This window comes from Chenopodium quinoa, unplaced genomic scaffold (genome assembly GCF_001683475.1).
Source record: "Chenopodium quinoa cultivar QQ74 unplaced genomic scaffold, ASM168347v1, whole genome shotgun sequence".
In the NCBI taxonomy this organism is placed as follows: Eukaryota; Viridiplantae; Streptophyta; class Magnoliopsida; order Caryophyllales; family Amaranthaceae; genus Chenopodium; species Chenopodium quinoa.
In genome coordinates, this window is record NW_018743920.1 from 5,994,293 (window position 1) to 6,018,343 (window position 24,051).

The following is a 24,051-nucleotide window of genomic DNA, read 5'->3' on the forward strand; positions in this document are numbered from 1 at the left end:
TATAGCTCGGCCCTATGAAGACTTGCGGTAGGGTTGAGCTAGCTGCCGAGCTATAGCTTGGTAGTTCGGTTCTTCTAGGATAATTTGTGGGATATTTCCTAAAATTATTTCTTTTCTTTGATGGCTATTTGAGTATTCCTTGGGGAATAATTTAGGGTTTCTTTATGGTTTCCTTATGTAATATAAGGAGCCATTGGGTGGACAATTAAAAGTGTGAAATATGATTAATTAGCCTATTCAATTCAAGTCGTTATGTAATCCACTTTTTGAGAGATTTTGTGAAATGGAGAGTGTTGCATCTCCTTTTGTTATCTCTCTTATGTATCCTCCATGAAAGCTAATAAGAATGTACGTATTATCCCTTACCCCGTGGACGTAGGTCTTGTTTACCGAATTACGTATATATGTGTGTTCATCTAATCTATTTTCTACTTATTTCTCAAATTTATGTTTTATATATTGTTATCTATGTTCCGCGCATATCAAACACATAACCTAAATCAATCGATCCTCATCTATTTCCTAACAAGAAATTAATTTGTAAGTAACTTGATGAATAAAGAGATGTCATTCATTATTTAATTCACAACTAATTAGTATACACACTAAACTCGCAACAGATTTTTGAAGGATGATATATTTTTAGTCTCCTGCTTCAATTGTTATTGCTGTATGGGAGCAATTCACAACTTTGACATCACTTGGATTCCGTTCTTGTCTCTCATCACTTGTTATGAAAACCGGTTTTCCCAATTCTTGATCAATACTTTTTGACTCGGGTTGTGTTTTTTCTAGCTTAGTCGTCTTGAAATGTGCCAAGGAAGCAAGTTCACTGGTGCAGTTTGCTATTTTTTCAGTACAAATAACAATATCTGTTAGTATGGATATGATTGTTGTAGCTGAAATGACATGGAGCAGTTGCAGCTCATAGTCTTCCCATAATGTAGTTGATTTCAACAATTCATGCAAGCTTTTCATTTCTTGTTTGGATTTTGCAACATAAACTTTGCAACGAGAAGGCCGGGTCATAGTCTTCAATGCAATTGCTTGCTCTTTTAGTGTTTTGCTTGCTTCTAATGTCATTCGATTACAAGTTGCACTGAATTCATGTTGAGAATTTGGTGATGTATGCCATAAATTACAAATCAAAGAGTAAAATCAAACATTGCTATTAATTAATTTGCTAGTATTGTAGCTGGCGGGAGCAGCTTATGAGGTACACAAATAATGTAATGTATCATATGTTTCAATGTTTCATGAGATGTAAATGTGAAAGTATGTGAGTATGACAATAGAAGATGGATATATACCTTAATATTTGCATTAAGGCGCGCATCAATCTTGTAGGCACATTCTCGAGAAAGAGCTCCTAGCTGTAGGTATAGTTTCCATGGATGCTTGAACCTAAAACAACCATGAGTTGGCTCCCACTTTGCAAAATTAATCTGTTGACATTTACGTAATAGCTTAGATTAGGATATTAACAGATGAACAAGTAGCTAGTAGTTGTATGTATGTAGTTGTGTTTGTATTAAGTACCAAGGTTTCCTCATTGCCCTTTGTGTTGAAAACACTCTTGTAACTTCGAAGTCTTGATACTTGAATTTCGTTTGCAGTACAATTCTCTTTCATTTTGAAGTAAGCATTTCCATATCCTGAAATCGTATGACTCATTTATTATTTAACCTCGATAATACTCTGTATTAATTAAGCAGCCACACATATATAAATTAATGAAATGAAAAAATACACTAAAAAGAGAGGAGATGACATTAATTAATTAATTACATACTATCTAAGGAATTGGCAAGTTTGTCGAAGTTGTTTGCAATTAAGTTATGAAGATCTTCACCAGCCCAAACAGGAAAAACAAGTATAGAAACAAGAAGAGAACCAAAAACACCAATTAAAATTGTAGCCCATCTATCGCGAGCCAAGTCTATAATTTCCTCAACGCGGAATCCAGAGATGGATATTAATGAAAAGGTCAGTATGAAGATGAGGAACCCATAATCATATCTTGCTTTGATCTTTGGGTAAAATCGTGCATACGTCGACAAAGAAGCTGCATTAACATACATCAACTTACACTGTTACCTTCGTATATATATATAGTGTTGGATTATGTATACTATTGAAATCGATCTTTATGTTAATAACTAGTGATAATAATTAGTAATTTACCTTGAAGGAAAACAAAGATGCTGATGAGAAAGGGTTCACCAATATGACCAGATTGAGTAGCCAAGCTATGTAGCCCAACTGCTAGTGCCCCTCCTATTAATGTTGCAATTGTCCTGTTCAAACCTTTGTAGAATGTGGCTCCTGCATGCAAGTTAGTTAAACACAATTAATCTTTGGCACCTTACTAAAGAAAAAATAAAAACAAGTAACGAAGGAATAATGTTGAGAATTCAGTACCAACAGAGAACTCAAAGACGACGACGACAGTAAGGACAGCCCATAAAGCAGTGGTGCCAAGGTCTTGGTAGATTGACTGAAAGTAGTAAAAGAGAGATACTAAGGTCACTGCTAATCCTACTTTCATAGAATGAATCACTCTCCTTGGATCATCTTGCCCTATCTTTAAAACACACTTTGTAACCTCTTTTACTATGTTACCCATTATATTACAAATAGCTTAGATTATTATAAACAAACAAGAACAAGTGTAACTGATACAACTGTGTAATTGCTGAAGAAGAAGTGCAGTACTGTTGGGGCTATATAGTGGTTCCATTAATCTTAGCTAATGCAGTGCAACCGCGTGGGGGCCGGGCTGCTTGTATCTTGTTTGACTAAATATCTTTATACTACATTAGTGTTTGATATTTAGTTAGTGTGGTCTATAGGTTTCAACTTGAGTAGTGCGATTTAAAGTTTTAAGGATTACTGGTTTAGAGAGTAGTATATTAGCTTTAGTGCTATCTTTTATATGCTACAGATTATACTACTAATAGTGATTAGATTCATTTTAGTATTTAGGTTCATTATAAATACTTGTCATATTATTATATTATTTCATTTTAATAGGACATTTCACATGCTATAATTGAGTTACTTTATTGAATACCGCTTTATTTTGGATGGGAAATGATAAGCTTATATTCTTACTTCGTATGTTCATAATATTAATATAATGTTAAGATATTACATTTATGATATCGATGCATTCTCTTCATACATACATAAATAAATAAATTTCAAGACTTTATCAAGGTTAATCGGGTTTAATTAGATATCAATTAATATGATATGAAATCAAGGATGATTAATTTTAATCGGTCGTTCAGTTTAGCGCAGATAAGATTAACAAGATTATCTTATTTAATAGAGAAAAACAAATTAAACCAGCCTGGCTTACTAGTAGTGGCAACTCCACACATGCACTAAGGCATTTCCTCCATCTGATTATGTATTGCATTATTTATACTGATAAGCATTTTTTAAGGTTACACTTTTCAATTTTTTAATTAGTTCCGATTGTGTCTTATTTAGTTCCATCTAGAAGGTTGACCATTGACCAGTGGAAGATCAACTGCACTTGGCAAGTGGACTTCAAAGATAATAACAATCTTGTTGGGCTAAAATTCGCCCATGACTACAACATGTTTTTGGCCCAAAACCTTTCACAATTCAGGTATAGTAAGTTTGCAAATTAGGTTGACTTATATCCTCATAAATCAAAGCCCAACAGGCAACAAGGCTAACATGAATACATAAATAACATGATAAGATCTAATATAGTCACATCATTTATGACCATAAAAATGATGATTAAATCTGAAGTATTGAAGTAATAATCAACGGATCATATTATTCCACATTATTGATTAGTCTGCAGCATTATATATGCATATTATACATTCTAAATTAAGAAAGTTAATTAGTCTGCAAAGTAACATGATCAGACCAACAATTAGTTCAAAATTTTGTAGAAGACTATGCCTTCCCAATGTAAACAAATGAGCAGAGTTCATGTATTACTCTGCATTTTGTTGAGCCATAGCTAAGGAAGGTGGATCCCTTGGTACTGAGACTCTCGGAGAAGAAGTTGGTGACGAGGTCTCAATTAGTATCACATGATTAGCAACACAACGCCTTTTAGTGGATCCTTGATTCGTCAACTTGGCTTTTTCGATTTTAGGTGAAACCTTAACATCCTTGAATTTGGCAAGGGATGCAAGCTCTTGGACCGCCTCAGCAATATCCTCAGTGCATGAGACAACATCTGCTAGTAGATTGGCAACTGTGGCCGCTGGTGTTACATCTGAAAGGTTAAGGTTTTTCCATATGTTTGAATTTAACATGAGGTTGAGATTTTCAGCTGCTTGTTTGGCATTTTGGAGGTGAGGGTTTGCCTTGGAGGGCTTATTCATTTTCTTGATAGCTATCGAAAGTTCGTTCAATGCATTGCCTGATTCAGCGCTAATCTTCATGCAAGGTTCTCGGAATTTTGCCTTCACTTCATTTGATGCCTGGACTTGAGAATATAGCAACCCGTGGAGGGCTTCGGCTCTGCAGGCACAATGTCTAGCTAACTCTCCAATTTTTTGGTATTGAGTCCATGGATGGCCATACTTGAACCGTCCATGGCGAAACTCCCATTTTGCATAGTTTAACTGTATTCATGGATATGTTTTCAGTCTAAGTAAATGGGAAATTAAGAGAACTCCATAATTTAAGACAAAGGAAGTAGTAATGCAGAGAAACATACCAAAGTATCTATGTTGTTTTTGGAGTTGAGTACATTTTTAATTGCATCAATTGATGTTTTATACTCATCATCTGAGTTTATTTCCGATGAAGTGTTGAAATATTCAAGTCCAAATCCTGTGATGAACCAAATGGTTATTCATTTATACTCTAGGTAAAATTAACAAATGAAGCAATATGCCTCAAAAGAAAAGCTCAATCATGCATGGAATTAATTATTGTAGCTTGCACTAAAAGTCATAAACTTAATTACTCCATATTTCAAAAAGTTATCACCAAAAAGTCCTCTGATCTGAAGATAGATAGGCATGCATAATAGTACAAGTAAAACATATTTACTACTGTGAAAGGAAAATCCTTAACTAATACAGTAGGAATTTGTTTATTGTTATAGACTTAAATTATTATAATATTCTATCCTTAACTAATATTTGTTTATAGACTTAAATTATACTATAATGACGTGAGGTAGATGGGAGCATGAGTCAAATGTTGAGTAATTATAATAATTGTGATTGTCATTTGTTAATATTAAAAGGCCAGGTATTTGTATGATGTATTAAATCTAAGATTCTAGAGTAGGTGGGTCATTCACTAAATTAACGACAAAGCATCCAACACCTCAGATCATGAAGATGCAAGATAAGACACTACTCTTATTTGAGTTTATAATGGCTTATCATTTCATTTCTGAAAGTGACACCCAATTACCACTCCCTGCTTTTTAATATATATCCATGTCCTTTTCAATTCATGGACACTTGTTACTAATAATTTGTTTTACAATAAAGTAATGTAACTCATACAATCAAGCATAAACTGTCAATAGAAAATACATCGATCTTATTTTAATTTAGTTACAGTATTATCAATTAAGTTACCAACTAGAAGAAGTATTTAAAAAAAAAAAAAAAAAACAGAGTACCTAATTACTCTAAAACATAATTGTTGGAACAACAAGTGTGTAGTGTGTGAATTTTGTGAAAAACTCAAAGTCCCACATTGGTGGGAAATGAGAGTTTTACTCTCTTTATAATATAGAGAGTGGGCTAAAGGGGTGTGGCCCTTGGGCTACCCACATTTTGTGGAGAGGGAGGACCTATATGGTAAACCGAGCCGAGCCGGGCCGGGCCGGGTTGGGTCGGGTCGGGTTTATTAAATAAACTTATTTTTTGGACAAGGCTAATTGCGTGATTAGTTCCTTGATTTTTGCTAAACGTTTTTGACTGATTACATTTGACCGTTTTTTCAAAACTGGTTAATGGAGCGTTAATCATGCAAACGTTTTCACTGATTTTTTGCTAAACGTTTCGCCACGCATTAATCTTCTGTAACCGTTTTGAACGATCAACTTATGACCGTTTTAATTGCGTGATTAGTGCCTAATTAAACAGCAGCAGTTACGTTGCAATTTTTCCTATAAAAGGCGTGTTGATTTCCTGTTTTTGACACACAAAAAAAATACAGAAAGCAATCTTCTTCTCCTCTCTATTTTTCCCCACAAAAAACAAAACCCTCGAGCAGTTTCTTTTCTTTTTGGGTGTTTAGTTGCCCGGTGGTTTTGTGCAGTTCCACCGGTATAATTTCAATACAGAAAGGCTGTTTTATCCTGGGGAACATCCGGTTTAGTACGAACTGCTTGCACCTTTTCATGGCAGTGCCGTGAATGTTCTAAAGAAAGCGACATAGTCCGCGACTCAGTCTATTTTTCGGTAACTTTGTTCTTACTGTTTTTTTTCCCGCAGTTCCGTTTATAACAATTTTAGAACATTCATTTTCTGCCTGTAAGAACCATATGTCTACCGAAGATATTACTATGTCTGCTGACCTTAACAAGCCCTTCCGTTTTGAAGGAGCTCACTTTAAAAGATGGAAACAAAAAATGCAATTTTTCTTAACTGTCAAAAAAGTTAATTCTGCCTTAACAGCCCCTCGGCCATTTATTCCTGATAATGCTCCTGAAGATGAATTAGCTTACTTGAATAGTGAAATCGAAACCTGGAATGAAACTGACTTCATGTGCAAAAACTATATACTTAATGGTCTGTCTGATAACCTCTATGACTATTATAATATGGAAAATACTGCTAAGGATTTGTGGGATGCCCTACAAAAAAAGTATGATACTGAAGAAGCAGGTGCCAAAAAGTATGCTGTCAGTAGGTACCTAAAATTCCAGATGACTGATGATAAGTCCGTGGAAGTGCAGTCTCACGACCTTCAGAAAATTGCCCATGAGATAATTTCCGAAGGTATGGCCCTTGATGAACAATTTCAAATTGCTGTTATTATTGACAAGTTGCCTCCTTCCTGGAAAGATTTCAAAAATAATCTCAGGCATAAGACTAAGGAATTCTCCTTAGAGAGTTTGATCTCTCGGCTACGTATAGAAGAAGAATCCAGAAAACAGGATCTAAAGGAAGAGATTTTACAAATCTCTGCTAATAATGCTCCTACGCGATCTGCTGCAGTACTTAAACCTGCTGGTAAGAATTTCAAACCTCAGAACCGGAAGAATAACTTCAATAAACCGAATGTTCAAAAGAACAATGGAAGACAACAGTCACAACCCCCTAAGAATGGTACTGGTCAATTTCTGTGCTATCGGTGTGGAAAACCAGGCCATATGGCACGAAAGTGCAGGAACATGCCTAACCCTGTGCCAGCGCAGGCTAGCATGATTGAAGAGCCTTTTGTGGCTATGATTACTGAGATCAACCTTACTGGTGGATCAGATGGGTGGTGGATAGACACTGGTGCCACACGCCATGTCTGTTATGATCGTCGAATGTTTAAAACATACACTGAAAAGACCGATGATAAGAAAGTACTGTTGGGTGATTCCCATTCCACTAACATTGCTGGTGTTGGAAATGTTGAGTTGAAGTTTACTTCTGGCAGGACTCTCATTCTAAAAGATGTGTTACACACTCCGGAAATGAGGAAGAATTTAGTTTCTGGTTTTTTGCTTAATAAGGCTGGTTTTATACAAACCATAGGTTCTGATTTGTTTACTTTAACTAAGAATGGAATATTTGTAGGAAAAGGATATGCTACTGATGGCATGTTCAAACTGAATGTTGAAGTTAATAAAATTTCTAATTCTGCTTATATGTTGTGTTCTACTATTAATGTTTGGCATACTAGACTTTGTCATGTGAACAAAAGACTCATAAAAAATATGAGCAATTTAGGCCTTATTCCAAATATCTCTCTCAATGACTTTGACAAATGTGATTCTTGTAGTCAGGCTAAGATTACAAAAACACCTCATAAATCAGTGATTAGAAATTCAGAACCATTAGACTTAATTCATTCGGATATTTGTGAACTAAATGGAACGTTGACCAGAAATGGACAACGATACTTTATCACCTTTATTGATGATTGTTCTGATTATACTTGTATTTATTTGATGAAAAATAAGAGTGATGCTTTTGAAATGTTTAAGTTGTTTATAACAGAATTTGAGAATCAGTTTAACAAGAAAATAAAAATATTACGAAGTGATCGTGGAACTGAGTATGATACTGATGCTTTTGTAGAATTTTATAATTCACATGGTATCATACATGAAAGGACAGCTCCTTATTCCCCAGAAATGAATGGAAAGGCTGAAAGGAAAAATAGGACCTTTACAGAATTAGTAGTTGCTATTTCCTTATATTCTGGTGCTGCTGATCATTGGTGGGGTGAAATTCTACTAACTGTGTGTTATGTCTTAAACCGTATTCCAAAGACTAAGAGTAAGGTTTCTCCCTATGAAATACTTCGTAATAAACAACCTAACATTTCTTATTTCAGAACTTGGGGTTGTCTAGCATATGTTAGGATTCCTGATCCTAAAAGAGTTAAATTAGCTAGTAGAGCTTATGAATGCGTATTCATTGGATATGCTATTAACAGTAAGGCATATAGATTCTTTGATTTAAATGCTCGTGTAATTATTGAATCTAATGATGTTGATTTTTATGAGGACAGGTTTCCTTTTAAATCTAGAAATAGTGGGGGCTCGTCCTCCTCTATTATTCCTAAAGACAGGTCTAACTCACAAGACTTGGATGCTGAACCCGAACTAAGAAAGAGCAAGCGGGCTAGAGTAGCAAAAGACTTCGGCCCAGACTTTGTAGTTCTGAATGTAGAGGAGGATCCTTCTACCCTCCAAGAAGCTCTAACCTCAGTGGATGCAGATTTATGGCAAGAAGCCGTGAACGACGAAATGGACTCACTTGAGTCTAATCGAACTTGGCATCTAACTGAGTTGCCACCAGGTTGCAAGTCAATTGGTTGCAAATGGGTCCTAAAAAGAAAGCTGAAAGTTGATGGGACCATTGATAAGTTCAAAGCCCGTTTGTACATCAAATGGATGTGAAGACTGCATTCTTGAACGGTGAATTGGAAGAAGAAATCTACATGGATCAACCGGAAGGATTCGTTGTTCAAGGAAAAGAGCATCTGGTATGTAAGCTAGATAAATCTCTTTATGGTCTCAAACAAGCACCTAAACAATGGCATGAAAAATTTGATAACTTAGTCATCTCACATGGTTTTAAGATAAATGGTAGTGACAAATGCATATATGTAAAATTTGAGAATGACATATGCACTATAATTTGTCTATATGTGGATGACTTGTTAATTTTTGGCTCGAACATTCATGCTGTGAATGATGTAAAGCTATTGTTGAATGCTGAGTTTGATATGAAAGACCTAGGAGAGGCTAATGTAATCCTTGGAATTAAGATTACTAGGACAGAAAATGGAGTTTCTTTGGATCAATCTCATTACATTGAGAAGATCCTAAAGAAATATAGTTACTTTGACTGTAAACCTGCTAGTACACCTTATGATCCCAGTGTTAAATTATTTAAGAACACTGGTGATGCCGTAAGGCAATCTGATTATGCGAGAATCATTGGCAGCCTTCGGTATGCCACTGATTGTACTAGACCCGACATTGCCTATGTCGTGGGATTGTTAGGCAGGTTTACTAGTTGTCCTGGTAATGAGCATTGGCATGCTATTGAAAGGGTCATGAGATACCTTAAGAGGACCATGAACCTAGGGTTGCATTATGAAAGGTTTCCAGCTGTACTAGAAGGCTATAGTGATGCTGACTGGAACACCTTATCAGATGACTCTAAGGCTACTAGTGGATATATTTTTTCTATAGCCGGTGGAGCTGTATCTTGGAAGTCTAAGAAACAGACTATTTTGGCTCAGTCCACCATGGAGTCAGAAATGATAGCACTTGCTACGGCTAGTGAAGAAGCAGGTTGGTTAAGAGGCCTGCTAGGTGAAATTCCCCTATGGGAAAAGCCATTACCGGCTGTCTTGATCCATTGCGATAGTACCGCGGCTATTGCAAAAGTTCAGAACCGTTATTACAACGGTAAGAGACGACAAATACGTCGTAAGCACAGCACTGTGAGAGAATATCTCTCTATCGGAGCTGTTAGAGTGGATCACGTACGCACTGAGAATAACTTGGCTGATCCTTTGACGAAAGGATTAGCTAGGGAGAAAGTCCATTTTTCCTCTAAGAAAATGGGACTATTGCCATTGAAATGAACCACACATAATGGTAACCCAACCTATGAACTGGAGATCCCAAGAAATAGGTTCAAAGGGTAATAACAAGTTATGGTGTGTTATGAGTTGAATATGTTCAAAAGACATAATTTCCTGAAGCGATCAAGGATGAGTTAATAGGAACTCTTAATGAAATCTATACTCCAATTTGGAGTGGAGTACCAAGCTACAGGAGTACTCTTGATAGATTCACCTATGTGAATGTGGAAGTTAGGCCGCTTCCTATGAAATGTGTGGCAGCATTTCTAGAGCATTCACTACACTGGGATAGACGTGCATGGCCGAAATAGCACGGGTCTAGAACAACACCAAGAGTAGGTTGTGTGTGGTACGTTGTCAGAGATAGGGTTCAAAACTTCGAGTCACCCTTGTTGAATCTGAATCGTACTCACTACGTCGAAGTTCAAGTTGAAAAACACTTCTGTTTATGCGCAACCTATATATGTATGGATTCTGCTCGAAAATGTTTTCAAAAAATTCAAGTGGGGGATTGTTGGAACAACAAGTGTGTAGTGTGTGAATTTTGTGAAAAACTCAAAGTCCCACATTGGTGGGAAATGAGAGTTTTACTCTCTTTATAATATAGAGAGTGGGCTAAAGGGGTGTGGCCCTTGGGCTACCCACATTTTGTGGAGAGGGAGGACCTATATGGTAAACCATCTATCACACACACGCGCGCCGAACCGAACCGAGCCGAGCCGGGCCGGGCCGGGCCGGGCCGGGTTGGGTCGGGTCGGGTCGGGTCGGGTCGGGTCGGGTTTATTAAATAAACTTATTTTTTGGACAAGGCTAATTGCGTGATTAGTTCCTTGATTTTTGCTAAACGTTTTTGACTGATTACATTTGACCGTTTTTTCAACACTGGTTAATGGAGCGTTAATCATGCAAACGTTTTCACTGATTTTTTGCTAAACGTTTTGCCACGCATTAATCTTCTGTAACCGTTTTGAACGATCAACTTATGACCGTTTTAATTGCGTGATTAGTGCCTAATTAAACAGCAGCAGTTACGTTGCAATTTTTCCTATAAAAGGCGTGTTGATTTCCTGTTTTTGACACACAAAAAAAATACAGAAAGCAATCTTCTTCTCCTCTCTATTTTTCCCCACAAAAAACAAAACCCTCGAGCAGTTTCTTTTCTTTTTGGGTGTTTAGTTGCCCGGTGGTTTTGTGCAGTTCCACCGGTATAATTTCAATACAGAAAGGCTGTTTTATCCTGGGGAACATCCGGTTTAGTACGAACTGCTTGCACCTTTTCATGGCAGTGCCGTGAATGTTCTAAAGAAAGCGACATAGTCCGCGACTCAGTCTATTTTTCGGTAACTTTGTTCTTACTGTTTTTTTTCCCGCAGTTCCGTTTATAACAATAATGTTAACCAAAAAAAGAAATTAATCTTTGATAAAAAGAAATGCAATTTTAAGGGAAATGTAGAAAGGATGAAGTAATTACCTTGAAAGAAAAGGGAAAGCGTGAGAATATTGGTGGAAACAAGGTTGTGAAGATCAGTGCCAGCCCAAACAGGGTATATAACAACACATACAATGACAGCAGTTGAGCTTCCTATTAGAATGGTACTAATCCTTCTATGCGCCATGTCTATTACCTCTTCGTTTCGGTACCCGGATACGCATATCAAACAGAATGTTAATATGAATACCAATAGTCCGTAATCAAATCTCGCCTTCATCTTTGGGAAAAATCTCATGAACGTCATTAATACAGCTGCATAAATACATACCAAGTACATACAACAATTAAATGTACATACGATTATACGAATTAGAATCGCTAACATCATAAATCATCCTAATACTTAAATTATTAGGTACATAAGTTATAATTACCTGTGATGAAGACGAATAGCCCAAGAAGAAAAGGCTCTACAATTTTATTTCCTGAAAGAGTTGATAATTTATGAGCACCAAAACCGGACATCCCTCCAATAATAGTTGCCAAGGCTCTATTAACCCCTTTTCCGAGCGTAGCACCAACAGAGAACTCAAAGACGACGACAGCAGTTAGAACAGCCCACATTGCATTGACGCCGAACCCTTGATAGAGAGGATCAAAGTAATAGAAGAGGGAGACTAAGGTGATGGCAAAACCAACTTTGATGGAGTGAATGATCCTTCTAGGATCATCTTTAGCAAGCGTCTTTGTTAATTGACTGATATGACTAATATCAGTCTTAATCTTGTCATACTTAGACATCAACATCTTATATTATTGCTCCTTCCTTAATTGATGCTAGTCTCCTTAATTGATCTCTCTTGAAATAATAATAATAATAGTAGTACGAACTGATTTCTAATCTAGATTCTAGACAATTAGTTTATTAGTAGGAATTAATCTAGTAAATGAATGACAGATGCTCATGTGCTAAGCTAGTTAACTTGGAATGATTGGCCACTACTAACTTTAAAAAAGAGATATTTATTTGGACTCTTCCAGTATGAATTTCAACTCTTTCCCTTTTCATCTGACAAACATATATGGAGTAACTTTAAAGTTGTGGTTGCTAGTTAGTTTGATTCATTAGCTACAGTTTTGAACGACTGAATTCCGGCTAAAAATTTGTCGTTTTGGTGGGTCTCTTTGCACGAAGTAAACAAGAAAGTTAATAGTAGGTGGTGCGTAGGTGATGGTTCAACCATTGGGGTCAAATATGTTGTTTAGTTAGGAAAAGTTAAAAACAAATAGCCATAAATTTGTGCCAAAACGCGGAGAAGTATCCTGATTGATTATTTCTTCTGGTAGATAGCTTGGAAGGTTAGCCTCAAAGCACCGCGTGTCACTTCGTTTTCATGAATTCTCTGGTTGTAGCTGGCTAATTCCATTTTTACAACAGATTATTGGATTTTTTAAACGAACAATTTGGTGACCTTCTTTGAATTTTAATTAGGGAGGGCCAATCGGTCTAGGCACAACGCTTAAGTGTGGGGCGTTAGAGGTTTCTGCCCACAAACCTTGGGGTGTTGATGTTGTTGCCCAGCCAAGGCACACCACCCATGTTGTAGACATACGGCATGGGCAAAACTACACAAGCCATGTTCACAAGGACAATGCATAAAAACGCCTCAGTTTTACTGTAGAAACATTTATTTCTAGCAATTGAGGGTATCGTTTTGGCTTCTGTTACCGCCAAAGTAAGCCAATACAACACAAGGCCAAGCCAAGGTATCACATTCACAAGTCTAAAATTAAGAAAGGAGGTGTAAGTTGTAACCAACTAAATTGGTGGTTTAAAGGCAAAATAGATGACACTTTCAACCACCCAAATATACTTCCAAGGTGTATGTTGTAATCAACTAAATCACCTGGCCTCTTTTTCTTCCACATCCGAAAAAATTGGAAATTATCCAAATATGTAGGCTATGCACGAAAATGATCACTTTGGGAGGCTTCAAAGCTGGTGTCAAAACTCTCGTGATTGTAATAGATGTAACTCGAGATCGTATATTATTGTTTGAAACTGTATATGAACATGAGTACTTAGTAGTCAGTCATATTATGAAGGGGGTATAAGTTGTAAGACTTGTAACCAACCTAAGTAATGGTTTGAAGGCAAAATGGACAGTTTCAACCACCAAATGTACGTCCAAGGTGTCGTAGCGTTCATGAATATCATCACGGTCCCTTTTTTAAAAAAATTTAAAAAAAGTCTAAAATTGTCCAAAAATAAAGGCTATGCACGAAATCAATCACTTTAGGAGGTTACAATAGAGGGTGTCAAAAACTCCGAGATTGTAAAGGAGCATCCTAGGGTGTCCCAGAGTCGAGTTTGTTAGAATTTTCACGAAAATTTTAGGTGAGATCTGAGATGGTTGATTTAATTACCTCATAAAGTCATAAACATAAATTGGAGCAATTCATTGCGAGTTCAATGTTTGGTACGAAGAAAGATGTTAATTGAACTTATAGAGTCAACTGCTGACGAAGTTCATAGAATGTAGTGTGACGATATCGATCGTGACCTTGATACGGAGCTGGAGCTGCTAACCGGCAAAAAATTATGAGCGCCGGCACGTCACTCGGCTGTACGAAGTATGCGGCTCTTAGATCCGCATGTATCAATTTTCTTAATTGATCATACATACAATAAAAAGACGAAAACATATGAAAATTCCTTGCCTAGAAAAAACAAAAAACATTTTCTTCCGAATTGCATTTGGAATAGTACTCCACAAGATCATACATAAAATTTACTGGAATTTTAGATCTTAAACTATCCAAGTACACATGGTTGAAGCCAACTTAATAAACACACTAATCTTCAAACCTTAGTTTATAAAACCCCCTTTCCAACCCTACCTCTTGTGTAATTCTATACAATTATCGCACTTTACCCCTTATAATATACCTCCAAATAGTTAATCTCTCCCTTCAAATCTATATCTATATCTACTTAAACCCAAATTAGAAACACCAAGAATACCAAGGAAGCCAATGTCCATAGGAAATACCCTATATAGAGATGCCATACATATTCAGAGGTCAAAGACTACTACCTACACAACCCAAATTAAAACCCTCCATATGTACTTTCTACCCCTCCCACGCAAGGACATTGGATTTGTCGGTCATAGCAAGTTAGACGTCTTGCTCTCAACATATCCATTCTCAAAAGACTACTTCATATAGATGGCTCACCGCAACATACTCCCTCTCAAAAGACTACTCCATACATGGCTCTGCAACATATTCAATTTCAAAAGACTACATAGATGGCTCACCGCAAACTATCGGAGCGGGAATGGACACAGGAAGAACTGCCATATTATCATCATTAGTGCTGTGAACTGAACTTGTGCTGCCTTTCAGAGTTTGTTCCAGTAAATGGACTAGTGAGATAAATACTTCCATCCTCGTGACATCCCTGTTTGCCTACAAGCACAAATGAAGATGATTGTCATTTTCTCTGGAATATGATGCTTGCATTACCATGTGAAATCAAGTGCCCTAGAGAAGGTCTATGTGCTTTAGAATTACCTCAACAGCAAAGCGTGCCCATATCTTATCATTCCGAGCCTCCATTATACCCTTTAAAATGGTCAGCCCCAGTCCTCTAATAATATCAGCTATCTCCAAGAAAAAACCCCGTTCTTCACAAAGCATCTGAGAAAATATATAATCATTGCATGATTGCTAAATCCAGCTCCAAAGGAATAAGAATCACCGTCTCTTTTAAAAAACAAGATATTACCTCTATAAGCAATTGTCGAGGTAGATTTAAATCTTCAACCACTATTGGGCAAACCAGAGATTGGGAACCAAGCTCAAAGGCCCAGGTAGCACTGCTTTGAAATTCATCCTTTAAAGGCATTCCACCTTCCTTTTTGGCAACCTGCAAGATAAAAAACAGAGGACTAGGACACTTTGCATCTCTAACATTCTGTGCTTTAGAATTAAATCTAAAACTAGCACTAACTGCCTATTCAAAATGGCTATGCTGAATTCAAATGTGAACTGTGACTGATTCTAAAACCAGAAGTAATGCAAGAATGATCATCTCTACCTTGGACTCCACTGTTTGTTTTAGTTTGTCAGCATGCTTAGTGACACTCTGCAGGAAAAGCATGTGCTTAATAGTACGTTCCAGCAATGAATCTATACTACACTGCACAACATAGACATAAAATGGTGTCAATGTCTTTTTTCATTACTGTAAACCTATTAAGAGGACAGTTAACAGAAAAAGAAAAGAAAAAAAATACCTTAGCCCCATTTGGCACTATCTCACGGAGTTCCTTCACACGATCTTGGATCATCTGCCGATCCTTAGGCCTTGGTCTAGGATTCTCCCCAGGTTTAAGTCTTTTTCGATTCGACTTTCCTCCATCAGACTTCTTTGAATTTGCAGTAGAAACACTAGTACTAGGCCCTTGTTCAATCCAGGAGCTAATTTGCGATCCATATGTACAGCTTCCATCATCATTCTTACCACTTGCAGACCTTACAGAATTGCCTACTGGTTCAACTAATCTACTTATAGGCTTAGCAAGCCCAAATAGCTGGCCCTGCATCCTATCAGACATATTAAACAGTCCAGATAGGTTAGGATTGTTTTGAGGAGTACTAGGGACAGAGGAACTACTGATTTTCGATACAGCAGTCTTGCAGGAAGCATCATCATCTGATATCTGCTTGGTAACAGAGCCAGTACCAGATATCACAGCATCCAAAAGGTGATCGGAACCAGATGAAGAGAAAACAACACTTTCAGAGATACCTTCATAATCTGAATACACCTCAGATCCCAAATTTTGCTGGTTTACAGATTTTGGCAAATCCTTAGTTTGATTTTCTGAAATAGCACAGAAACTGGTAGGAAGATTAATAGTGTTGCCATTCAACAGTTTGTTTTTAAGATGCACTCCTAGTACATCAAATAAGTCATCTCCTGCTGATGACTGAAGAAAAATATCCTCAAGCACAGAGTTATTTGATGGTTGTACATAATTACCAATACAAATATTATCACAAGTGAAACCACCAGATTGATGCACTTGTTTTCTAGGATGAGTTTCCAGGACTTCACAACGATCATTCAGTTTCCCATGAATATATGTAGCTGTAAGCGCACTATCTTTGGTGTAATTTCCATGATTAAGAACACCTTTTAAATTACTAGGGGTACTTGAATTATCAGACTTTAACAAATTAGCCACATCCTCGATAGAAGAATCAGTGTCCTGAACAACCATATTGGCACAAGGTGATGTTTGAAATGAATGGCCACCATCAATATCAATATCCAATTTATTTTTTGCTGACAAAGGGGCATCAGTCTGATTTAAAGCTGCATGATGGCGTTCATTAGGGTTAAAAACAGATGTTGAAGTGTTATATTTCCCTTTTACTGAACCTTCATGTGAGACAATCAGCTGCTTTGACGATGTGGGATGCCAACAATTGACAGTTGATTGAGGACAACTGATCCCTAAACCTGGGTTATTGGAAGAAGATTGTTTCATCGCTAAATCGGATTTTAAAGGCATTACCACTCCTTGAGTGCTTCTGTTTGATACTGGAAGGACATTGGAATGAACAATAGGAGTAACCATTGATGCATCATGAACTCCTTTGCCCTTGCATGAATCTTGAATCGGGTTAGGCATCGTAAATATTGAGCCACTAACTTGCAGGTTATCTTGAAACTGAGTAAGAAGACAATTGGACGATTGATTGACAAGCCCGTGAATATCAGATGAGTTTCTCTGCAAATTGAAACCTCCTGCAGCTATATCATGAGAGTTTATCTGTGTTGGTTGTCTGTGTAGATTGATGGGGTTAGCTGTTGCATCAGCAACTGGCAGCCCCAACATGGATGCAGCATCTTTTGCAAAATAATTATCAGAGATAAACGCACTAGGAATACATCCCAATTGAAGAAGAAAACTCCTCACATCATGCACAAATCCAACATTCTCCATTATCTGAAGCAAAAGGTACATCAGGAAAAAATCATTTGAACCAGGAAATGTGGAACAATACATTAGTCATCAAGAAAGGGACAACTAGTAGTCTAGTATACAAACAAAATGATGAGGACACAGTAAATTCAAGTTTTTTTTTCAACCACTGAATTGAAGATGATCCAGCATATATCCTATTGAACTTGGCTTTTTTGAGATTACATGGCATTTAAAGTAATATTGAAACTAAAACATCCCAGTAAGGAAGATGTAGCATAATTTAAAGGAAAGGTGTAGCATGAATTTATGTAAAAAGGTAGGTGAAAGTGTAGATTAGTGCATTGAGGGATAAGTGGGTATATCCAGTTCAGAGTGCATTATGCTAACGTAATTAGTAGTGAAACATCTGATAAGGCATCTGGGGTATAAAATCATCTGACATGTCATTGTATCAGGATGACAAGATTAGACTCATCCTGAATAGCCAGCAAACAACCTGCATGCTCAGATTCTGTAAGTTGTATCAGGATCTGAATCTATTGGGACATCTATGAAACAAAACAAAAAAAAAAAAAAGCTCTTGTGGATATAATTCCTGAAAGGCAAGCGATGGAAAGAACAATCTATACACGATAGATCCAACTTCCTAGACTGAAAGGTGAGCTGTGACCTATGTTACTTGCCTAGGCCCACAACTTGCCAGGTAAGTAAGTAACCCAGCTTTCTCCTTCATAGCTTTTAATGCTTTATAATGTTTATACTAAATTTTTAACAAACCTGCAGTAAAAAATAGCAGGGGCTTTGGTTTCACAATCAAACACGTGAAACAAAATTTTAACAAAGAAGGCATCAACATCAATATGCAGCAAAGCTCTTGAATTACTTCGGCAAATTGGGGAAGATGACACTACATCTTACAGAAGTAACTTATCGCTAACACTTAGTTTATACCAAGGAAGAGTGAATGATATAAATAGTCTTTGATAAAGACTCTAGACTTAGGGAACTTCTGGCATTCAGAATGCATTAGATGACTCAATATATCTCCGATCTTTCTGTGAAGATCAAGCCAATAATAAAATTATGCTGCTAAGTGCCTTTGAGTGATGTGTTTTCCATGAGAATTGAGAAATACACAAAACAGTGAATAATATGTTGGAAATATCAACTATGATCTAAAAAGAGAGCACTTAAAAAAGAAAATGAACAGTTACATTTTCTTCATCCAGATAGATGAAGTAAACTTACAGTTAATGATGAACCAAGCTGAACTACTCCATGTGGAATCACTGGAATGACAGCAATTGTCTGCAATATAGATATACATCTGAGTAACAACAGCATGACAAAAGCAGTAACAGCAGGGAGAATAGCAACCAAACACTGTTCAAGATTGAGCCTTACTTTCATGCCAGCAGAAAATTGGAGATGAACCTCATTAAGAACCTGAAGATAACAAGAAAAATCGAGTTAGATATTATCTCTCATATCCACACTGTTACTAAAAAGGGAATGTTATTTAATATAGAACATAAACACGTCAGTTTTAAGCTTTTTTGAAAGCAACATACTCTTTCATAAGCGCATACTCAGGAAACAATCAACTTTCACTAGATGAGTAAAATAGATATTCAACTTCTCAAGTAAAAGCTGGGAATGTCTCCATATAAAATTACTGATGTTTCATCAAGAGCATAAACACAACGGTTAGTGAGCTTCTTACACAGATGTACACTACGACCTATGTAGGACATCATTAAGAGGACTAGAAACAAGAAGCCACTGTTTTATTTTGTGGTGCAAAAACCAATCACCCAACTTTTACTAGATGAGTGAGACGTAAATTCAATCATGGGAAGAAGGGGAAAAAATGTAATATCTCCTATGTACCTCAGCTGGGTGAGCAATTTCATTGTACATTCCAGAGACAATCCATTGATGACTCCCTGTAAACGCAGCCCGGCCAACCAATCTAGAGAACCCATGGATAAAAATACTATAGTTAGGAAAAAATTAAAGAAGCCAAACAAAGATACAGTAGATGCTTGAACAAAAGGTGGGAAATAAAACAAAGGTTTTCTTCTTTAACTTGAAAAAACGTCATACTTGCATTTGTCAACTGTAGTGTGGATAATCAAGCCAAGAAAAGCAAAAATAACAAGCAGGGCATACCCTTCTCCAACCACATTAACATGGTTAGACATCATCATCCTATCCATTAGCAAATGAACTTTGTCACTCAGTTGCGTCTCATTATTAAAACCTTCCACTTTCTGCAAATTTATTTCCTGGTTACCTATACTTGAGTTCAAGGGCACACTGGGAGATGATCCGTAATAGCTCTCTTCCCAAATCAGTAGCCTGTCAATTCATAATTTTGATTATCTTAGCAGAATAGTTACCAATTATATTAACCACCCAAACACCAATAGTATTCTCAACCTATTAGCAACATTGACAAGGCAGGACGAAAATAAATACAGATGAAGAAACGAAAGCTAGTAGAGTAGTATTAGTAGTCACGATAAACCTAATTTAAAATTATAGGGCTTGTTCGTGATCGTTGAATTTTGGAAGCTGGAAAAATTAATTTCCCGTCAGTTTTCAAAATTAACATGACTAATACAACAAAGGTTAATATAAAGTTTATTATGCAATATATACAATAGAATAACACTTGAAATCGCAAAATTAAAAACTGAAAACAGACATAGAACTATAACAGTTATAACTCTTATAAGATTCTGAAAGACAATAAAGAAAAAACCAAAAATATAAGAAAGTCCAAAAACAAAGAATCAAAATCCATCTGAAAACCCAAAGAATCAAACCAAATCCCCAAAGCCAAGGAAAAAGTACAAGGACTGACATTCAATTACTAATTTCAGCACATTGCCTTCTTTTGACCCTAATAAACCAAACATAAACATTCATACTTCATTTTCCTATTAACTTTTGATTCTTCTTTCTTTCTTTTTTTTTTTTCTTTTTCAGCAAACAAATCAAACCAAAAACAACACTAAAATTCAATAAATAAACAAGGGTTGGATTCACATAAAGAACACTGACCATTTAGTATGAAAAATCAAGTTCAATGAAAATAGTGATATTATTTTGGCGCCATAAAAATTGAAAATAAATAAAAGTGAGAGCAAACTTACTTAGGATTTTGACAACCGATTTTCCAGAAAACAGCATAGGACCACTCATTGACGCCACACAGTGCCTTAAGTGCTTCTTTCAACAAGTAACCCATCGTTTTCAATCACCAATTTTCTCAATAAAACGATGCGTTTTAACACCAATAATAACCTTTTTTTTTCCAGAAACAAAATAAAAACGTAGCTTTCTAGATTTCTTACTGGGAGAAATCGAATAAGAGAAAAAGAAATGAATAGAGATCGTAGTACATTTTTTTTTCGCTTTATTATTATTAATTTTTGGACGAATTTTTGCGATGAAACGAACCCTAACTTCCGCGGCACGAACCTCTCCCCGCTTGTTTAGTCCTCAATCCCCCACACCTTTTCCTCAATGGATCCAAGTTTTCAACGATCATAGTTCTCATATCCATCCTACGATGGAGATTTTGACACGTAGGAGAGAGAAATCGACACCGGAACCACCCCTCAAACAACCACCACCGCAACAACACTCTCTTTCTCTTAAGAAAGTGAGCAATTAAGTGTCTAAGAAGAAAGAGGGAAAGTATGAGAGTAATTAAATTAAAGAAACAAAGAGTGAGAAAATCTACACTATACCACTAGCTTTAAGCTCGTAATCAAACACAATGACCTCCATTTCCGGATAATTAGGGTTAAAAGGCGGCTTAACGGCGAGAAAAGTGGTTTTCCGGTGAGGTTGAATGTTAGTTAGTATGATTGAGATGTTGAGAGTGAAAGAGAGAGAGTGAAGTAAGCAGAAGAGGGAGTAATGAAAAGGAATGGCGGAAGAATAAAGAGAAAAGAAAAAGGGGCAGAAAAGAAGGGAGAAATTACAGAAATGCCACTCCGTGAATTTTGTCGTATGGGGATAGGACGGAGTATTGCTGTCGAAAGAGATGACGTGAGAATAGGACAGAAATGCCCTCGTAAAATGGGGTTTATTACTCCGAGAGGTTTTTTTTTTTTTTTTTTTTAGAAGAAATTACTCCGATAGATGGTGGGAAGTGAAGTAGCAGCTTTTTGAAAGAGAGAGAATGAAAGAGGCATGTGAGAGTGTCGGGACATGGCCAAATCTTAATTGTGTCTATTAGGAGACGCGTGTCCCACTATGATCTCATCATATTTGCATTTTTGTTTATCCGTAATTCCTAATTTGTTCCTAATTACCTTCATTTGTACGGAGTATTTTGTTTTTTTTTTTTTGTTAATTTCAGGATTATTGTTATTCAGTACTCCGTATAGTCGTAGGATTTCTTTTTATGGCAATATTCTTCAGATTATGAACATGTAGTTATCAAACATTTCTTAAAATAGGCAGTAAGATGTTGAGATTAATGGACCAAAATTATTTTAAGTGTTATTTGATTTACTCTGTCCTTGACTTACGTACGAGTATTTGAATTTATAAGTCTTTTAATTGCTTACTTACAGTATAAATGTACCTATATGTAACTTAAAGATCGACAATAGTGTATTAGACGTGTATTATGATTTTTGATAAGTTCTATAAATTCTATAGATTTATCAAAAAATATGAAGTCAAACATTTATAATTAAAGATATATGGGTGTAATCAATAACTATATTGATATCCCATTATTTTTTCTATTATTTGAGCCAATATGGAGATTACACTTAATAACTATGAAGGTGTAAGTGATTTGTGTACAATCTGTTAATGCCTAATAAAGCTAAATTGAATGACTGTACTTGTTGACTAATCGACACACTTTAGATTTAGGAAGAGACTAATCGAATGTATGTATTGTTTTTCTAACTATCACAAAGTGGTATTAAGATACAATAGCACAACGAAAATTAATTAAGATAGTTGGCATATGTATATGGCTTCCAACCATGAAGTCACTAGTTGCAAGCTTATTAACCAATTGTCATTGTTTGTAGCTAGGTTAAAAGTTGATGCTTCCTTAACAAGTTTTCATGGTTACTTTAATTTGTACCTCCGCCATTGTTATTGTTGAGCTTTGTACTTGTTATCGACGATTTTCATATCAATTATACCATCGTCTGATTTGTAATCAATTTGCATAGTATGATGAAATGGCCCTTACTTAATCTTTTGGATGTTTATCATTGTATGCTTGAGAAAAACATGATTATCCCTAACCATAAACATAATAGATAAAAGATTAAGTTTGCATGCGCTATACCAACATTCAAGGGCGGAATAAGATATGTTAAAAAACAAACATTCTAAATAAAATAAGATGTATTGGAAGAACTCATATCCTGGGCAGTTGTTCCATTTTTCTTTTTCAATAAAAATTTGTTGGTACGACCAAAACTTTGCTGACATGACAGTCATTGTTGGCTCACTTTTATCTCAATTATTATTATTGTTTTACAAACAGCAACATTCCCTTAAACCCTTTCTTAGGTGGCTGTGTTTTATTGAATATATTCATGTCCTTCTATTCTAATACCCTATATTCCCTAATTATCAATTACATTATCCATTACACATATACAGTTAATTATTTATTATTATTAATTTTGGAATGAAAAGGGCAAAAGGGGTGGGTTGGTAGGTATCTCAGATCAGTATATACATGCATTTATATGTGTAATTGTATATTTACACAATGTATTTAATTACCAAGCAATACTTGACCTATTGATAAACGTTGTGGGATTACTTTTTACTATAGACAATTTAAGGATGGCGTCGGGCATCCCATCTCTTCTCCACCGTCGGTTTATACGTCATTTTCTTGATTTCGCCGGTTGATGGCTTATATACGGAGTACATTATTTAGTAATTTCAAGCTTATTATATACGGGTTATTATTTAAATAGGGAATGTATTTTCTCAGATTAGAAAAAAAAAAAGTAAAAAATCAAAGGGGGGACTACGGCATAAAAAGATGGAGCCATAGTTGGAGACACATGAGTTTGTGCTGCTTTTTTGTGGGTTGGTACAATATAGTATTTCCTTTATCTATTTATATTTACCTCTTTCTTGTTTTTATCTGCTGTAATAATAGTGTGTTTTGTGGGGAACCGGGTAAAAAAGATTCCCATTTCTCCAATTGCAATAGTATATGCATGAGTACATTTTCATGTTTCATCCTTGAAGAAAATGAAAAATGGAGTAATTTATAAATCTGAATTTGTTTTTGCATTGTTTGCGTGAATTTTGAAC

The 24,051-nt window shown here is 36.1% G+C and overlaps 3 protein-coding genes across 4 annotated transcripts; all 3 read right to left on the reverse strand.

Moving 5' to 3' along the window:
• Window positions 1-537: 537 nt before the first annotated feature.
• LOC110687628 (aluminum-activated malate transporter 2-like) lies at window positions 538-2,772 on the reverse strand. The gene is made up of 5 exons (XM_021864266.1): window positions 2,422-2,772; window positions 2,185-2,325; window positions 1,793-2,065; window positions 1,540-1,655; window positions 538-1,445 (listed from the first exon to the last, which is right to left on the reverse strand). Exons 1-5 carry the CDS (start codon window positions 2,624-2,626, stop codon window positions 1,176-1,178), a joined length of 1,005 nt encoding a protein of 334 aa, XP_021719958.1. The 5' UTR covers window positions 2,627-2,772; the 3' UTR covers window positions 538-1,175.
• Window positions 2,773-3,754: 982 nt separating this feature from the next.
• On the reverse strand, window positions 3,755-13,053 carry LOC110688163 (aluminum-activated malate transporter 2-like). Its single transcript, XM_021864871.1, has 4 exons — window positions 12,154-13,053; window positions 11,759-12,031; window positions 4,718-4,833; window positions 3,755-4,622 (listed from the first exon to the last, which is right to left on the reverse strand). The coding sequence occupies exons 1-4, from the start codon at window positions 12,524-12,526 to the stop codon at window positions 3,984-3,986; spliced, it is 1,401 nt and encodes a 466-aa protein (XP_021720563.1). The 5' UTR covers window positions 12,527-13,053; the 3' UTR covers window positions 3,755-3,983.
• Window positions 13,054-14,345: 1,292 nt separating this feature from the next.
• On the reverse strand, window positions 14,346-21,859 carry LOC110688162 (transcription factor LHW-like). 2 transcript variants are annotated; one of them, XM_021864869.1, is made up of 10 exons: window positions 20,886-21,859; window positions 19,831-20,085; window positions 19,615-19,696; window positions 19,129-19,170; window positions 18,973-19,032; window positions 16,024-17,745; window positions 15,825-15,926; window positions 15,513-15,653; window positions 15,299-15,424; window positions 14,346-15,193 (listed from the first exon to the last, which is right to left on the reverse strand). In XM_021864869.1, the coding sequence occupies exons 1-10, from the start codon at window positions 20,978-20,980 to the stop codon at window positions 15,026-15,028; spliced, it is 2,793 nt and encodes a 930-aa protein (XP_021720561.1). In that variant the 5' UTR covers window positions 20,981-21,859; the 3' UTR covers window positions 14,346-15,025. The 2 variants fall into 2 exon arrangements, with proteins under 2 accessions (XP_021720561.1, XP_021720562.1); XM_021864870.1 differs by having other exon boundaries at window positions 14,427-15,193; window positions 19,897-20,085.
• Window positions 21,860-24,051: the final 2,192 nt, after the last annotated feature.

What these genes read in the sequence shown, in the direction of transcription:
- LOC110687628 (XM_021864266.1), bottom strand. Translation starts at nt 2,626, where the DNA reads ATGGGTAACATAGTAAAAGAGGTTACAAAGTGTGTTTTAAAGATAGGG. An exon ending in CGTCTTTGAGTTCTCTGTTG is followed by an intron (nt 2,326 to 2,421) that starts GTACTGAATTCT and finishes ACTTGCATGCAG; the next exon opens with GAGCCACATTCTACAAAGGT. An exon ending in AGGGCAATGAGGAAACCTTG is followed by an intron (nt 1,446 to 1,539) that starts GTACTTAATACA and finishes AAATGTCAACAG; the next exon opens with ATTAATTTTGCAAAGTGGGA.
- LOC110688163 (XM_021864871.1), bottom strand. Translation starts at nt 12,526, where the DNA reads ATGTTGATGTCTAAGTATGACAAGATTAAGACTGATATTAGTCATATC. An exon ending in GCTATTCGTCTTCATCACAG is followed by an intron (nt 12,032 to 12,153) that starts GTAATTATAACT and finishes GTATTTATGCAG; the next exon opens with CTGTATTAATGACGTTCATG. An exon ending in AAAACAACATAGATACTTTG is followed by an intron (nt 4,623 to 4,717) that starts GTATGTTTCTCT and finishes CCATGAATACAG; the next exon opens with TTAAACTATGCAAAATGGGA.
- LOC110688162 (XM_021864869.1), bottom strand. Translation starts at nt 20,980, where the DNA reads ATGGGTTACTTGTTGAAAGAAGCACTTAAGGCACTGTGTGGCGTCAAT. An exon ending in AATTTTCTGCTGGCATGAAA is followed by an intron (nt 19,033 to 19,128) that starts GTAAGGCTCAAT and finishes TCTATATTGCAG; the next exon opens with ACAATTGCTGTCATTCCAGT. An exon ending in TAGTGCCAAATGGGGCTAAG is followed by an intron (nt 15,927 to 16,023) that starts GTATTTTTTTTC and finishes TATGTTGTGCAG; the next exon opens with TGTAGTATAGATTCATTGCT.